Source organism: Cervus elaphus, chromosome 30 (genome assembly GCF_910594005.1).
Source record: "Cervus elaphus chromosome 30, mCerEla1.1, whole genome shotgun sequence".
In the NCBI taxonomy this organism is placed as follows: Eukaryota; Metazoa; Chordata; class Mammalia; order Artiodactyla; family Cervidae; genus Cervus; species Cervus elaphus.
The window spans coordinates 67125473-67143720 of record NC_057844.1 but is presented as its reverse complement, the minus strand read 5'-3'; the positions used below and the strand labels follow the sequence as shown (position 1 = coordinate 67143720).

At 44.5% G+C, this 18248-nt stretch overlaps 2 protein-coding genes across 2 annotated transcripts; one reads left to right on the top strand and one right to left on the bottom strand.

The window, feature by feature from the left end:
- Nucleotides 1-11173: 11173 nt before the first annotated feature.
- LOC122686687 lies at nt 11174-13879 on the bottom strand. Its single transcript, XM_043891876.1, has 4 exons — nt 13749-13879; nt 13123-13694; nt 12619-12848; nt 11174-12114 (listed from the first exon to the last, which is right to left on the bottom strand). Exons 1-4 carry the CDS (start codon nt 13877-13879, stop codon nt 12103-12105), a joined length of 945 nt encoding a protein of 314 aa, XP_043747811.1. The 3' UTR covers nt 11174-12102.
- A 368-nt stretch (nt 13880-14247) lies between these two features.
- Nucleotides 14248-15485, top strand: SOX21 (SRY-box transcription factor 21). Its single transcript, XM_043891662.1, has one exon. It carries the CDS (start codon nt 14516-14518, stop codon nt 15347-15349), a length of 834 nt encoding a protein of 277 aa, XP_043747597.1. The 5' UTR covers nt 14248-14515; the 3' UTR covers nt 15350-15485.
- The last annotated feature ends 2763 nt before the right edge of the window (nt 15486-18248 follow it).

The window sequence follows — 18248 nt, the reverse complement described above, 5'->3', positions numbered from 1 at the left end:
AATCTTCCTGATACTAGAAAAATATTACCATGGAATATAAAATATTCAAAGTCTGTATGTTCAACTTTTTAATTAAGATATTCTAATACTCTAGATTTCCTGTAAACTATACACATACAAATGAAAAGTGACATATGGGTCATAGAAAGTTGGTCTCTCTCCTTTATGCCTGACTGGAAGAGAAAACTTAACTTGATCTAGGCAGTGACTAAGAAAAGGCTAATTTTTTTTCAGGATTAAAAATTAAGATTCATACTGGGAACATCTGTTGGATCATAAAAAAAGCTAGTGAATTTCAGAAAAACATCTACTTCTGCTTCATTGATTATGCAAAAGCCTTTGACTATGTGGATCACAACAAAATGTGGAAAATTCTCAAAGAGATGGGAATACCAGACCACCTTACCTATCTCCTGAGAAATCTGTATACAGGTCAAGAAGCAACAGTCAGAACCGGACATGGAAAAATGGACTAGTTCAAAATTGGGAAAGGAGTAGGTCAAGGCTGTATATTGCCACCTTGATTTAACTTACCTTATAAGCAGAGTGCATCACGTGAAATGCTGGGCTGGATGAAGTACAAGCTGGAATCAAGATTTCTGGGAGAAATATCAATAACCTCAGATATGCAGATGACATCACCCTTATCGCAGAAATCCAAGAGGAACTAAAGAACTTCTTGCAGAAAGTAAAAGAAGAGAGTGAAAAAGCTGGCTTGAAACTCAGCATTCAAAAAACTAAGATCATGGCATCTGACCCCATCACTTCATAGCAAATAGATGGGGAAACAATGTAAACAGTGACAGAGTTTATTTTCTAGGGCTCCAAAATCACTGCAGGTGGTGACTGCAGCCATAAAATTAAAAGATGCTTGCTCCTTGGAAGAAAAGCTATGACCAACCTAGAGAGCGTATTAAAAAGCAGAGACATTAACGACAAAGGTCCGTATAGTCAAAGCTATGTTTTTTCCCAGTAGTCATGTATGGATGTGAGAGTTGGACCATAAAGAAAGCTGAGCTCTGAAGAATTGGTACTTTTGAACTGTGGTGTTGGAGAAGACTCTTGAGAGTCCCTTGGACAGCAAGGAGATCAAACCAGTCAGTCCTAAAGGAAATCAGTCCTGAATATTCATTGTAAGGATTGATGCTGAAGCTGAAGCTCCAATACTGTGGTCACCTGATATGAAGAACTGATTTATTGGAAAAGACCCTGATGCTGGAAAAGACTGAAGGCAGGAGGAGAAGGGGATGGCAGAGGATGAGATGGTTGGATGGCATCACTGACTCGATGGACATGAGTTTGAGCAAGCTCTGGGAGTTTGTGATGGACAGGGAAGTCTGGCATGTGGTCCATGGAGTCGCAAAGAACTGGACAGGACGGAGTGACTGAACTGAACTTACTGAACTGGGAACCAGAAGAAATTACAGCAGAGAAGACCCAGCTATTCACAGGGGTTGCTAGCTTCTCCCTCCTCCTCCCCCCAGATCTGTCTTTAATTTCATCAAGGTAGAGGCATGGGCTGCCAACTACAGTATTTCTCCAGCATTAAGCCATTCCCTTTGCAGCAAGAAAAAGTCTTCTCCTGCAGCCTTCCTCCTTTAATTATTATTGATTTATTAAATCTGGCTTATCTGGGTTAAAGGAAACCAAGAAATCTTCAACAGAATCAACTTGTAAAGTAGTACATTGGTTGGTTTATTTATGTCCCTCTAGACATTGATGATCAGACGAAGGCTATTCTAGTTATTCATTAATGCATACAAGCTATCTCAAAACTTAGTGCCTTAGTACAAGCATTTTCTTAAATCTCATGATATTGTCGGTCACATATGTGGGCAGGGCTCAGCTGGGTGATTCTTCTGTTCCACATGGCATAAAATGGTTATCTGGTGGTATTCTGCTGGTGGATAAGCTGCTCTGCAGAATCCGAGACAGAATTACTCATTAGAGTATTGGGCACATTGGCAGGGATAACCAGAAAGTTTGAATCTACAGGTGCTGACAATCACAAAATATCTCCACACAAGCCGTCTCAAAGCAATGGGAACTGAGACAGCCCAGGGTTTCCAAAGATCAAGCGATCCGAGTGGAAGCTGCAAGACTTTTTACAACCAAGACTTAGAAGTCACAGGATGAAAATTTTGCTGTGTCCTGTTGACCAAGCAAATTATTAAGGTAAGCCTATGTTCATAGGGTAAGTTATCAGACTTCATGTCTTAATGAAGAAGTAACAAAGAATTTGCCTCAATCTTTAATCTACCATAAAGTCTGTAGCCATTGAGCACAGGTTGTTAGAAACAAAATTAAGTTTCTACGGTAATACAAAAGTAAATATTCACATACTTAATCCTCAGCCTACCATCCCAACTCCAGGTAGACTTAATTGCAAGAGTTCTTAAAAGTAGTGAAATGTGAATGCTCATAGTAGCTTTTTTCAGCCAGCCCCACACAAACAAATTTTACCTCTCTGGTCATTATCCAAAGCATGGCAGACTCACTCAAACATAATCCTGTCTCAAAGACTCTGCCTTGTACTCCAAGATAGAAGCCCTGAGTCCAAGCTCAAAATCCCAGAGCCCTACTTATCTAAGAAAAAAGACCGAAAACTTACCAGTTCTCACAGATAACATCACTGAGCCATTCTGTACTTATAAACAGAATCAGCATAATCTGAGGGTAACAAAAGACTTTATCCACCCCATAATGAAAACCTTAATTTCTGGGGTGAGGTGAAGCAAAGTTGTCAGTGGGTGAGAGTTTCATTTATTTTGTGTATGTATGATAAAACTAATACAAAAATAAATTTTTGCTGTAAAATATCAAACATTACAGAAGCGTATATATAGAACCTGGGTTGGTTCAATTTGCCATGACAAAATACCTCAGGCTAGATGGCTTAAACAACAGAAAAATTTTTTCCCAGTTCTGAAGGCTGAGAAATCTAAAATCAATGTTACATCAGGGTTCTCTCTTTCCGGTTTACAGATGGTCACTTTGGCCTCACAAGGCCTTTCTTCCAAGTGCACTCAGAGGGCATGAGCAAGCTCTCTGATGTCTCTTCTTACAAGAACTCTAATCCTATGGGACCAGGATCCCACCTTTATGACCTTTTTAAATTTTAATAACTTCCTTAGAGGCCCCATCTCCAAATACAGCCATTCTGGAAGCTGGGGCTTCAACCTATGGATTTGGGGTGGATACAGCTCAATTCAGTCAATAGCAGAGTTCAGAACAACATCTTTAAGTCACCCTTCATCTGCCCTCTTCCCATCCCCTGCTTTGTGACTCAAAGATGGTTTTGAAAATCGATTATTCTTGGCACATCTGAGAGTCTGACATATTTGAGAGCTCCTTGAGGATTCACTGCTTCAGATCTAAATGCATTAAAAACCTTTTTTTTGTTTAGGGACCTCCCTGGTGGTCCAATGGTTAAGAATCCACCTTCTAATGCAGGGGATGTGGGTTCAATCTCTGGCTGGGGAACTAAGATCCCACATGGTGTGGGGCGATTAAGCCCATGTGCCACAAAGAAGACCCAGTGCAGCCAAAAGTAAAGTAAAATAAAATAAATCTTCCCAATAAAACATCAAAAAATTTCTGTTAGCAAATCTAGTGCATTACATCAAAATACAACCACCAGGTCTTTAAATAGTTCATTCGTTTTGTAAAAATATAAGAGTATATGTTGATTTAATTCAACTATAAATTTTCATTTTATAACAAGGAGCTTTCAAAAAAAGAGGTGAATCAATTTTTGGAGTTGAAGTTTAAAAGCTGTTATCTTTGTTACAGACATATCCTCAAGAGCAATTTAAGATTAAGGACTCATATAATGACCAAATTATTTGGGGGTGGGACGGAGTAGATTATACTTGAAATATCCTGATGATAGAGGGTAAGCACATGGGAGTTTCACTAGGGATATCAAAAACACGACTTAGTATCTCACTTCCAGTACTACTCTAGACTTCATTAAGATTAATTAATTAAATAATTAATTAAGATTAGCTTAAAATCTTGTACCTGAATCATGCAGTTAAACCCTCCACCTCTCCTTGGCTGTCCACACACAGACCATGTGGCTGATTCACTTATTCAACAACTTATTGAGCACCTATTCAATGCCAAGAACCTCTCCAGGTACTTAGGTATCAAGATCAAATAAGATATGGTCTCTGCCCTTAGGATGTTTAAAGTTAGTTAATGAAAGACATAATGAGTTAATAGTTGCAAACAAGCAAGTACTTACACTAGAATAACAGTTGGTTCAGGGTATAGAGAAGCATAAAGACGAATGTAGTCGGCCAGCCTCTTGGAGGTATGTTTACAGACAAAGCAACTTCAGATTACTATTAATGAATCAGTCGGATAATATTTTCTTGTCAGGTTGTTGCCAGCCTCTTAACTCACTCCCACATGCCCCAATAATAGACACAGAATTGTATTAAAAAGCAAGCCTTGTGACACCATGAAAGCCCCCTTTTGCCTCAAGTAAATAAACAAAGACAAATTTTTATCAAACACAAGGCTTTGTCTGACAGCAATGGATGTATTTGCTAGCAGACAATGTACATGCATAAACGTCAAATACTGTTTTCAAAGTGCATTGAAAAGCAGCGCTGCAGGCATGCCCGTGACCAAAGCGTCTGGCCACTCCTGACAACGGCCTGGAATGTGAAATTGGAGGCTGATAATGAACAAAAGGACACGTCAACTAGGAAGTTAGTGTATGGAAACACTTTAGTGCACAAACAAAGCATTAAAATACAATTCGGCTCTACAAATACCAGGGGGGCCATAAGTCCACTGAGGTCATGAGTCACCTTTTCAGGCAGCTGGAACGATTAGATGCCGATTGCTATCAGCCAAACCACCATCCTTTAATGCTTCTGATTCCTGCCTTGTGCCCTCTTACCACATGCAAGTCACAAAAATTAGAAGGCATTATGGCATTTGCTTGCTCATGGGTTATTTCACCCTGCCTCTAGAGAAAAGGATTGTTATGTGCTGAGTACAGCAAATGTCCTCATTGAGGCATGGACTGTGGAGTGATGGGGGGCTGGGCCTGTCCTAGACACACTGGACCAAGCAGGCGCTCTCCCCAAAGGTGGTGCAAGAAGCCACAGGAAACTGGCCCCTCAGCCCCTAATGGTGCAGATAGAAAGGCTGTGGTTCCTAATGCGAGGAATGCAAGATAGTGCAATAGCATAAAAACAAGTTGGGGCAAAAAGGCCAGCATAGTAACCAGGCAGGTGGTGAGCAGCGGTATTTGGCAAAACCTCTGCTAGTCTGATGGAGGAATGGAGGACAGAGAAATTTATACCAATAGAGTTACACCCCTAGTATGCAGGGTTCATGGACCCAAACACGTGGCTTTCTTGTTTTGGAGAAAGACAGGACGGTTTGGTTGGTCAAGTAACTAAGAAACGCATAACCAAGCAGAATTCCAGGAAAAATGTGTAGATGTGTATGATTGGGCGACAGTGGGACCAGAACAGAACTAGATTGCTAAAAGCCTCAAGCCCTGGAAAAAATGTGGAGATCCTCCCTCCCATGATGCCATACATTTGTCAGGAAAAAGATAAGAGCATCTACTATCACGACTTCTTGTTCAATAATGAACCAAAGGGTCTAGACGGTGCAGAAAGGTAAGAAAAAGAAGTAGAATGTATCAGAATTGGAAAGGAAGAAAGAACACTCTCAATATTCACAGATGACATAATTTGTATGTATAAAATCCAAAATAAACCACAAATAAAAATTACTTGAATTAAAAATGGTTTCACAAGGTTGCCACTTGCAAAGTCAGCAGACAAAAATCAATTGTATTTCTATAGACCAGCAGCAAACAGAAAATAAAATTATTTTTAATTATTAAATTAATTTTAATTAAGATTATTTAAACGATACTATCTTTTAAAATATATATGTCATCATAAAACACAGTATTTCTCTAGTATCAAAAGATAAAATTTAAAACCTGGTAATAACAGATAAGTAATAATTCTACCAGAAAACTGTAAGATATTATTCAGAGAAATTAAAAAACAACAAAATTAACCGAAGAATGCTAAGCTTATGGATTAGAAGTGCTAAAATTGTAAACATGTCAATGCTCCCTAAGTCAACCCAGAGATTCATAACAATCTTAACTAAAAGGCTTTTAAAAAAATTTGGGTTTCAGTAAATCTTAAAAGTTCTCATCACAAGAAAAAATGTATAACTATATATTGTGACAAATGTTACCTAGAATTATTATGGTGATCATTTGGCAATATATACAAATATCAAATAAGTATGTTTTTTTCTTGAAACTAATATAATTATACCTCAATTTAAGCTTTTAAATTAAAAATACTTGGGTTTTTGAAGAATATTTGGAATCTGACAATCTGTTCTAAAGTGTACATAGGAGGGTGGCACGGAGGTTCTAGAGGGAGGGGATATATGTATACATGTAGCTGGTTCACTTCATTGTACAGCAGAAGCTAACACAATATTGCAAAGCAACTATACTCCAATAAAAAATAAATCAAATGTATATCGACATGCAAAGGTCAAGAGTAGCCATGATACTTTTCAATAAAAAGAAATGAAAGTACTTGCTCAGCCAGAATTAGGATAGTGCAACACTAGTGCAAAAACTGAAAAACTGAAAACTATGAAGCAAAATAGAGAGTTCAGAAACCAACTCACATCCTACGGCAAAGGGAGCAATAGTGAGCAGTATAGAAAGCCACCTTTACAATGACTGGTTCTAAAAAATTGAATGTCCATATGGAAAGAAATCAAGTCTTATACCATACACATAAATCAACTTCAGATAGATTCTGGAAATGGAGAAATAGCTCCTAGAAGATCAACTCTCGCTTAGATAATAATCATAAGCTTCAGACAAAATATTAAAAAAAAAACAAAAACTCTCTAAATGCCTGCAGAAAAGTCAAAAGCAAACAGAAACACAAGGGGACACACTTGAAAAAAGGGTACAGTACTAGATGAATTTCCCATTTTTACAGTTTTTTGCTTATAAAATACCTCACATATATACAGTCGTAGACATGAACAAGATGTCTATAGCAGACAGTGTGTGTGTGTGTGTGCTCAGTCACTCATTTATGTCGAACTCTTTGCCACCCTATGGACTGTAGCCTACCATGCTGCTCTGTCCATGGCATTTTCCAGGCAAGAATACTGGAGTAGGTTGCCATTTCATCCTCCAGGGAATCTTCCCAACCCAGGGATTGAACCCATGTCTCCTGCTTGGCAAGTAGAGTCTTTACCACTGAGCCACCTGGGAAACCCATAGCAACAAGTGCACATCGTTAGAAACTGGAAACAGCCCACATGCTCATTAACAGGGGAGTATAAGCAAATACATTGTGGTTTATATGCACAATTAAATATTAGGCAGCATATGAATCAACTCAGTGACATGCATTAACATTGAATCCAAACACAATTAAAAGAAAAAAGTTCATCACTAAAGATTACATAGAAAAGTTTTAACTTATAATAACACTTAAAGTTAAAATATAAAGAAAAACATACTTAAAAAGGATAAACATAGATGTAGTGTGAAGTTTCCTGGGGAGAAGATTTGGTTTTGTACAGGTATGAAAGTGAAAGTTGCTCTTGTCCTGTCCGACTCTTTGCAACCCCATGGACTATACAATCCATGGAATTCTCCAGGCCAGAATATTGGAGTGGGTAGCCATTCCCTTCTCCAGGGGATCTTCCCAACTCAGAAATCGAACCAGGGTCTCCTGCATTGCAGGCGGATTCTTTACCAGCTGAGCAACCAGGGAAGCCCTTGTATAGGTATACCAGCAGATTCTGTTTTGGATGGTGGATTCATAGGCATTTATTACATGACGAAAGAAGGAAAGAGAGACAGGGAGAAAGAAAGAAAGGAAGGAAGGAAGAAAAGAGGGAAGGAAGGAAGAAGAAAAGACAGTCACTGATGGAGCAATTATGAGAGTGTATCAAGCACTGGGAATTGTGATTAAACCAGTTTCATGTACTTGGATTTCATAAAAGAAAGAGAGGGATGAAGGAGGGACAGAAAGAGGGAAGGAGAGAGAGTGGTTTGGACAAGTAGGGTTGGGGAAATATACAGACTGAGATTAGATATCATTGTTAAAGGCTTCCCTTTTAGCAGTCCTTGGCTATCAGAGAAAGGGTAGAGACTGGGTTCTGTTTGGCACTGGCAATCAGTCAGAGTTTGCAGTGGGAAGCCTGGGGAGTGAGGGATATTGAGTGGCAGCTGAGACCAAGCCCGTGCTGACAACCACAGGAGAAGCTGGGGAGCTGACTGCTGGGCACCAGGACTGGACCTTGGGCACCAGGTTGCTGTAGGCATGGGACACCTTACTGGAGGGATTCCCTTCGGCCACTCTCTCTCAGAGGAAGCATGGCGCTGAGTGAGTCACAAGGAGGCTTGAGGAAGTAGGTGGGATTGAGAATCTGAGCCAGGAAGCAGCTGCGTCTTCAGCTCAGAGTGGTGCTGGTGAAGAGCATCAGCTTAGTTCACACCCCACTTCTTTCACTTGTGTCTGTGTGACTTTGGGTGAGTTACTCAAACATCAGTTCTAAGGCTCCGTTTCCCAACTGCAAATTGAGATAACTCTTACCTCATAGAGCTTTCCTAAAAATTAAATAAGATAGTGAATGCAAAAGGGATGGTGTCTTAAGAACGCAATAAGTGATAGTTAAAATCAAACTGCTTATCAAAGCAGACCCATCCTCAGATAGGAAACTGAACCTAAGAGGGAGTAACACACAGGTCAAGGAGGTCTGGAAGCTGGAAAGAACAACCAGACAGAGGGACTCTGTAAAATCAAAAACATGGCTTATCCAACACCCTGCTGGAAGACTTAAGCAGTATTCCTATCTTTCTCAAAATCAACCGGGGCACACATGGTGGTGAAATTTACAAGTAAGCCTACCACACCAGAATCCAGTCTTCTCATTTGAAAACTATGAGTTGGAAGGACTCTTCATTATATGACATGCTGACTGTTCAACCCTCCTCAATCATTTCTGGTTTTGTTCAATGTTAGCTCTCTTCCACTTAAAAAAAAAAAAAGCACTTATCCTAGAGAAAAGTCAATTGCTTTCACAGTATTCTCAGGAACTGAAATCGTACTTTGTGAAGTTGTCTGTCTTGGATTATTTGTATTGGCTTTTTTCCCTTAGCTGTTTTATTTGGTGGAGGCGGTGGGGGGGGGGGGGGGGGGGGGGGGGACAATGGGCTTTTAAATTTTGTATTTCTTGCTCTGCCATCTAGGTAAACTTCATTTAGAAAATGCCAGCCTGAGTTGAGTACTGCTAAGGAGGAATGAAGAAAGGCATTCTCATAATTGATTTGTATAGTCCCAGTATGGCAGGAGCAGTAAGAATAAAGGGACAGAAATCTCAAAAGAATGAAAATTTAGCAGTAACCAGTCAAAGGTCGCTCTTGCAGCCATTCACTCTAACCATGACTACCTGACTTAATTTCTCATCTCTCAGGTTTTATGTGGACCATGTGTTTGGGGTTTTCTTCCCCCCTTATGGGGGCAGGTCGGGGTGGGGATGATAGGAACACAACTAGGGAACTAAAGGAGTAGGATTAGAGAACTGTAACAAAAGCCTGAGACTGGCTTTTGTCAGTTTGCTCATTTCCTCCTTAACAGGACAAACAGGCTGTATTACTTTTCTATGCAGGTTGAAAGCTTATGAATTCTTTCCTTGCACTTGCTTAAGACCAGAAGCCCAAAGTTCCCTTAACTCCAGTGTCTGCTCCCAGTGCTCCAGGTGTCATGACTTGGCTTCTGCATTTGAAGGCATCACCTTTCCCACCGTCACTTCCACCTGGGCACCTCTCAGTACCCTGCCAGTTTGCTTTCTTTGCTGGGGTTTCACCTCCATGGTTCTAGAAAAATGTAACAATGAGCCATCTGGGTGAAAATCCAGTGAGAACGGAGATGGAATCGATGAAGGGAGGAAAATGATTTAGTTCACTCTGAGCCCGGGGTCTTTTGTTGGGATCCAAATATCCTCCCTCCCTTTTATAGGAGAGAAAGAGAAAGAAGAAGAAAGCCAGTCACTTTGGCATTGCCAAGGTATTTAAAAAAAAAATTCCCCAACAATCTCATTGCTGCCTCCTAGTGAAAGTTTTAGAATTGAAAAAAAGACCATTCACAGGGAGGACCTAAGGGAAAAAGAAGAAAGTGACTTTGCAGACTTTTCCCCAAACTTTGTCTGAGAAAGGGTCTGCCTCTCAACTGCAGAATAGATATATTTGTGGTCACGGGTATTCCTTGGCCACAAGGCAAATACAGAGCCTGTATAGGCTCCACGGATGGAGTACACGGTCCTTTGGGTGCTTGCCATCCGCTTGGCAATATAAAGCCCATAGAACTTCTAATTCTCTTTCAATGTATTTTTCCTTCACTGTCCACTCACACAGACTGCTCTCTTTCCCATATCTTGGCATTTTTTCACTTTTAGGTCACAATGTACAAGAACAGTGGTAAAGAATCCACCTGCCAATGCAGGAGACCGGGTTCGATCCCTGGGTCAGGAAAGTCCCCTGAAGAAGGAAATGGCAACCCACTCGAGTATTCTTGCCTGGGGAATCCCACAGACAGAAGAGCCTGGTGGGCTACAGTCCACGGGGTCACAAAAAGTCGGGTGCCACTGAGCATACACGCAGGCAGAGAAATGTAAAAGAACAAATATATAAGGTTCCATGAGTTCAAACGTAAGCTCTGTGGACATTAAAACTAAATCGTCATTTCAGTACATAAGAAAGGGAATGGCAAGAAAACTTATGGAGAAAAGCTTAACCAGACTCAGTCAAGAGGCATGAGGCCCGTGAATAGCAGCCGTGATTTGCTGCTGTCCTCCATGAGGGTTTATCCTGGGGACCTCTCCCTGGATGAAAAGGCTCTAGGCCAAGAATACTGATCCCCTAAAAACCAAAACTGAAAACCATACCTTTCCTAGTGTGAAATTGTATTACGTGAATAGCAAACAAGCACACAAATAACTATTTTCTTTTTAGGTACGGGAACGTCTTTTTTTTTTTTCTCCCCACAGTTCAACATTCATGAACTTAAGAACTTTCAAATCTGGTTCATTTAATATCACTAAACAGGCAATACCACACAATTCATAAAACCATATCCTAGGAAGCTTATACATTTTATTTTTATAAGATATTTCACATCCAGGCATACATTTCAATCATATATGCAAACATTTCATGGTAATAATTTATTGCAATTGATTTCTAAACTTAAATTTGAAAATACACAATAATTTAACTCACCAATATAAAAATGTTTCTCAGTCCTTATCCTTTTGTATATATCAAAATAATTTTCAAGATTAGACTCAACTTTAGTCACAATAATCTTAGTAACAGTTTTCACATCTTGTGCCCCTATACATATATATGTCCTTTGTATGACAGTGTATATTTTGTCTCAAACCTATTATATAAGTTAGTAGGTTAAAAGCTCGGGGATGATAGTTTCATAGTTTATCATCACGAAACAGTATATTTAATACTCTAGTCTATATAATTACTCCTGCTAGGGTTTTAACAGTTGCTCCACCCAGAGTCTGTGAACAGAGTGTCTTTACAGAGCCTGTAAAGGAATATGGTTCTAAAGAAATCAGTCCAATTGTTTTAGCAATACAAGGGCTGATGCAAAGTAAACATTTGTGTGGTATCTTAAGAAAGAGAGTCACTCCCATACATTTCACTGATGATTTGCATTTCTGTATGTCATCACAGCAACTAAAAAAAAAAAAAAAGCAACAATCACTTTTCTATTATTAAAATGAGCAATAAAACAAGGCTAACTTTTAAATAAAACTGATGGCCTAAAAATGTTTTTATTTAAGTTCAATCAGTTCTTTATACCTGCATATGTGTTTGTGTTCGAACTGGACATGAATTGCAGGGAAAACTTAAAAGAGTTAACTGATTGTAGAACTTCCTACTTGCACACACCACATGGCTAGGTCAAATCCACACTGCCAAAGAGGCAAGAAAGTTCCCCCTGAAGGGCAGGCCAACTTGTGAATGCAACTTCCAGACTGATCGTGTTAGAAGATGTGCTGCAAGCATACCAAGAAGTGAGGAAAATCTGCAAACAAAATCATGCTGTTTGATCTTTGCATTATGTCAAATATAAAGGAAAAAGCTGCTCCTACTAAAGGAAATTGTTCTTAACAGCATAAAAATATTCCAGTACACAGTGACTAGTACTTTTCACTTCTGTCTTTCAGAGAAACGTTTTATACTTCTTACTGATTTTGAACACCTTCATCCTATCTGTGCGTGAAATACTGTGAGGCTAACTGTACCATAAACCGATCAGCATATGGATGACTAGCGACTAGAATAAAAACAAACCCCCAGAATTTTAAAAGATCTGAAGAGTCGGCCAAGGATGCCAGTTGTCAGTCTGGGCTAGTTCCTTTTCGAAAGGGTTGCCAGGCGCACGCTCAGCCCCTCCTCAGTTATCTTTCACTCCACTACCTCCCACTGGGTGCATCACCAGTGCCAAAAAATTCGCGAAGCATCTGCGGCAAGTAACATCTGGACCTCCAAGGAAGCACCTTCTTGCTAGGAAAAGTCTCCAGCATTTTCTGGGCTGCGTCCCCTCTTCCTCCGAAGCGCGCGAGGCTCTCCTCCACGTGCGCGCCTCCTTCCTCCAGGGCAGAGGATCCCAGAACCGCGACCACCGCTGCTCCGGCCGGCAGGGGCGGCCGGGACGACCCCAGGGGTGGCGGAAGCCAAACAGTGCGCAAACTCGGCGGCGCGCTCCGAACTCTCCGGTCGCCTAAACCTGTTCTCAAGTGAAAAGCCGGTGGGAGGAGGAGTACGAGGGTGGGGGTTGGGGGTGGGGGAGTGAGGAGGGGGAGAGGCGGCGGGGATCCTGTTTAATTCGCGGTCCTGAGGGTGTGGGAGCGGGAGGAGGATCGGCTGGTCCCTCCTCCCTCCCCAAGTGCTGGGCTCCACCTCCTCCGCGTGCCCCCAGATATACACACACTCAGCGGCGGCCGGCCATGCACACCCAGCGCCGGCTTCGGGCACGTGTACACGCAGGTAGCGACACTCACCTGAGCCCGTGCACAGGGCTCCTGTCGCCTCGGGAGCGGCGGGCTGGCGGCCTGAGCCGGAAAGGGGCCCCCAATGCTGCAGGAGAGGGGCAATTTGGGAGCAGCCCCAGCGCGGACCTGCGAACTGAGGTGATGGCGCGCCTTCTTTAAATCCTACCCACCCATCCGCCACCCGCCCCCCCTCCTCTTGCACCTCCGCCCGCTCGGCTCCGGCCGAGAAAGCCCGCCCAGAGGGGCTCTGGGTGCGGAGCGCACGCGGGCGCACGCTCCGAGGCGAGCGCGCCGAGAGGGGCGCGGCGGCGCCGGCGCAGGAAACTTGGGCGAAGTTAGTTGTAAGTCCCGGGCGGAGGCCCAGAGGACCGAGTGGGACGCGGCCGGTGCCTGGCCCGCGGCGCCGCGCGGAGGGCTGGCCTGCGCTCCGCGCCCAGCGCGCTCCGGGTGCCCGAGTCGGCCGGCGCGCCAGGAGGGGCTTGGAGAGAGCCGAGCCGGCATGGCTCCAGGGACAGCGAGACGCGCCGCCCCGGCGAGCCGGGAGGATTTCCTTTGAGGCCCGGAGATCGATCCCAAGCTTGCTGAATCCTCAGCCAACCTCCTGCCCCGACCCGCAGCCGGAGAGGAAGACCCACGAGCCAGGTGCTGGGGTGCGGAAAGCTCCCCCCCCAAACCCCAGCCCACCAGGGGGTTTCCCATCAGCGCATCCCGCCTGCTGCAAGCGAGGAAGACCGGCCGGTGCCGCGGTATTTGTATTTATATCCATTGCGGCGCTCTGCGTTCCCTCGGTGCGCCCGGACCCCCCTCCTCTTCCTCCTCCCGGCCGCCCCCCCCCTCCTCCCCCACCCCCATCTGCCACTGTCAAATGAGAAAGTCACCGAGGAGAACCCAAACACTCCAGCCGCCGAGAGCCCCCTTTGGCACTTGGCAGCACGCGGCGGCTGACTCCTCCGCTCAACTTGGTGGCGCCTCCGCGACGCAACTTTCGGGGCCGCTGTGCATTTAACAGGGGAAAGACCGAGGAGGGGGACCGTGCTGCTGGGTGGCGGCCACCTGCGGGGAGTTCGCGAGCGGACGCCACCGGACAGGAAGGACACAAAGAAAAGGGCAAACTGCCACCGTGGGGGTGGGGACACCGCCGAGAAGTTCTCGTGCCCCGGGGAGGATTTTGTTTTTCCCACCCCTGAGCGCCTGGCCGGCCGGACACCGCAGAACATCCAGGGGGCGCGACGCGGCCCGGGGCTGGTCCCTCGGCCCCCTCCTCCCGGCGGGAGCGACGCCGGTGTGAAAAGTGGGGCGCGGCGGGCCGAACGGGTCCCCGCCAACAGCCAACATTGATTTCCTCCGGGCCGAGAGCGACGGCCCGGGCGGCGGCGGGCTGCAGCCGCGGCAGGGCGACAGCATGTCCAAGCCGGTGGACCACGTCAAGCGGCCCATGAACGCCTTCATGGTGTGGTCGCGGGCTCAGCGGCGCAAGATGGCCCAGGAGAACCCCAAGATGCACAACTCGGAGATCAGCAAGCGCCTGGGCGCCGAGTGGAAGCTGCTCACCGAGTCGGAGAAGCGGCCGTTCATCGACGAGGCGAAGCGCCTGCGCGCCATGCACATGAAGGAGCACCCCGACTACAAGTACCGGCCGCGGCGCAAGCCCAAGACGCTGCTCAAGAAGGACAAGTTCGCCTTCCCGGTGCCCTACGGCCTGGGCGGCGTGGCCGACGCCGAGCACCCGGCGCTCAAGGCGGGCGCCGGGCTGCACGCGGGAGCAGGCAGCGGCGGCCTGGTGCCCGAGTCGCTGCTCGCCAACCCCGAGAAGGCGGCCGCTGCCGCCGCCGCTGCCGCGGCGCGCGTCTTCTTCCCGCAGTCGGCCGCCGCCGCCGCTGCGGCCGCCGCCGCCGCCGCCGCCGGCAGCCCCTACTCGCTGCTCGACCTGGGCTCCAAGATGGCAGAGATCTCGTCGTCCTCGTCCGGCCTCCCGTACGCGTCGTCGCTGGGCTACCCGACCGCGGGCGCCGGCGCCTTCCACGGCGCGGCGGCGGCGGCTGCAGCAGCGGCCGCGGCCGCCGGGGGGCACACGCACTCGCACCCCAGCCCGGGCAACCCGGGCTACATGATCCCGTGCAACTGCAGCGCGTGGCCCAGCCCCGGGCTGCAGCCGCCGCTCGCCTACATCCTGCTGCCGGGCATGGGCAAGCCCCAGCTAGACCCCTACCCCGCGGCCTACGCCGCCGCGCTATGACCCCCGCGGGGCGGCCTCGCCGGGACTGGTGTGCCCACGTGTACATATGTATAGGTACGAGCTCTGCGGCCTCCCCACGCGCCCTCCCGAGACGGGGGCCCCCCGGTGTGTGTGTACATAAGATGTATAGATGCCAGTCGGGGCGCGAGTGGCCGAGCGCGCGAGTGCGCGGGCGAGTGTGCGTGTGAATTCGACAGGATCCTTTCAGACCTGCACCCCGCAGACAACTTTCAAGAGGGCAGTTGTATCCGACAGCGGTGGCTGTTTGCTTTGCACTTCGGAACCTGTTGCGTTTTGGCCCACAGAGGTGGAGGAGTAACTTTTTTTTTAACATGTTGGGCTTTCCAGCTTTCTCTGTGGGAAGTTTACTGTCGGTTTTGCTTTTGTTGCCCATTGTTTTTGTTATTATCATTCTTTTCTCCTGGTCTGTGTTGCATGCACTCTGTTCAAATGTTAGGTCTGAAATGGTTGGCACAAGGGAAAAGCTGATCTGTGTCATTAGTTTCTTGGAACGGGATGGCTCCGAGCAGCCTTGCTCCCTATTTGTACTATTTGAACTTTGCAAATCTCTGTTCTCTCAAGCAGAACCCCTAGACCGGATCCATTCTTGACCAGTGACCGGCTCGAATCTGGCCTTTTGTGTGTGAGACGATCACGGTTTCTTTTGTTTATCCTACCATATGCAAATCAGACCAAGAGCTCTTTCTCAAGAGCAAGGACCGCAAACAAGAAATGTGTGTGAAATGAAAAGTTGTCAATTGGCTTTTCTCCCTTAAAAAAAAAAAAGAAAAATCTACTAGAAGTCTCCCTGAGTCCACTCGCTAGAATTTTTGACACAGTTTACACAGAAAAAGGTATTGTTCCTATTTTCTCATTATGGCTGAGTTTCACCTTCAGATTGTAAATGTGTATATGTCCGTGAAAGCATTAAGCCTGAAAATGTGTTATTTGCGTTGCCCTAAATTTGAGTCAGTTTTCGACTCTCAAACATTTTGAACTAATGTCAAAGTTAACTTTTAAAAATTGCGGGACTATTTCAGACCCGCAATTTTATCTAAGACTAAATCAGACTTTTTTTGTCTGAGTGGTAATTATATATTTATTATTTAGCAAAACAAAACAAAAACCAGAATTGTTTTGACAGATGTCTCTTCTTTCAGCTAGCATTTCTCCACCAACTCAAACCGCTTAAATGTGTTTTGGAGTTCTCTCCCTAATTAGCTTATTTTTTAGATCACCTGCAATTCATTTGCAAATGATGATAAAACACATTTTAGAGAAAAGAACCTCATTTGTAGCTTTTTTCTTTTTAAGTGTATATATTTTGACTACTGTTTGTGAATGAAGTTGGCTAACATGTATTTAGTTTCATTTTGGCTTTATGTAATATAAAGTTTTTGAAAGTTTAAGTATTGGTTTTAACCTTTATGTGTAAATGGTTTTTCTTGTGTGATCTTCTAATTTAATATTAGACGTCTAAACTATATCTGTAAATTAGAACCCGACTATCACTCTGTTCATTTTTTTTGAACAAAGAGTTTAAATAAAGCCTGAACCAGGGAAAAGAGAAACTCCTCTATTTCTTGTTGAGTTCCTAACAAGATTTTTATCTGAATTGCCCTTACGTGCCTGGTCCAGGTGAAGTGTAAGGTATCCTCCAAAGGCAGTCTTTGTTTCACTTTTGAATAGATTTACTAGGAAATCTAAATCAAGCCATTGTTATTCAGAGCCAAAAACCTGATTTATCACATTTTTAATCGTGAATAGGAAAGAAGATAAAAAAAAAAAACCAAGTAGTTGTATTATCTTGGAGGGAAAAAAAGGCATTCATGAACCAGTAGAACAGAGCCCATTGAAAACATCCAGACCGTTTAAAGCATTTCACTAGTTTCCAGTAACATTTTAAGAGGCGAAAGTTGCCTGACCACTTTATCTTGTTAGCAGGAGAGCCCCACTGCTTAAATCAGTGTAATTTGTTCTTGTATCTTTGGTATATTCCTTATTTACACCTTAAGATTTTATTTGTAAGGATGATCCCTGAATTAAGACTTTGTACAACTTTTGACCTCTTTAAGGCTTTATTCTGTCATGCTAATGGCATTAAAATAGAAACAAAAATTCTAATGGAGAGGGTTGAATTTCCAAAGCTGCACAAGCTTCCACTGGAGAAAGGTTTGAAATCATACCAGGTTTTAATTTCAAAAAAGAAATTAGAAGATGCCAGGAAGACTATCAGGAGAAAAAAAAATTACCTAGAGGGAGATCTTTATTTTCGCCCCACCAAGATAGAAATTCTAAAGATACAAGACCCAACTAGTCCTAAACTAGTTTCCCCAACAGAGACAGTCTCTGGAGCTCCACGTCTTTATAAGCTACCCAACTCTTTAAAGTCATTGTTTTCCCCCTACGGAATAATATTTTAAGAACCATGAAAAGTTTGGAAATGTGAGAAATAGGCTCTGCTGGTTTGACCCTGATTCACTAATTAAAACGATCCTTCTCCTGTTATTCCCCGAGCTCTTTGCAATATTATAAGTTAATTCATATGGTTCTGAGCGATTATGCAAAACTAATTTGGACTGTCCAGGGGTAATTATCCCTGACACGGTTAATTAAATCCTTTCAAGGCTCCGTCTTTCCCTTTTGTAGCAGCCCATCACTTCTCAACACGGAACTTCCTGCGGCTCGCTGGAAATCACCCCAGCCCTAAATCTTAGTTACCTCCCTGAGCCTTCCAGCTCGGCCCCACCGGCCTGAAGAGTTCCCCGCCCCCTCCCCTTTCTCTAATGATCTGCGTTTTGTGGGAGCAGCGCTCCAGAGTGTTGATGAATGAGAATAGGACTAGAGAGATGCGTTGGGGAGGGGGGGAAGATGCTGGGGGTGAGCGCACAGGGTCACA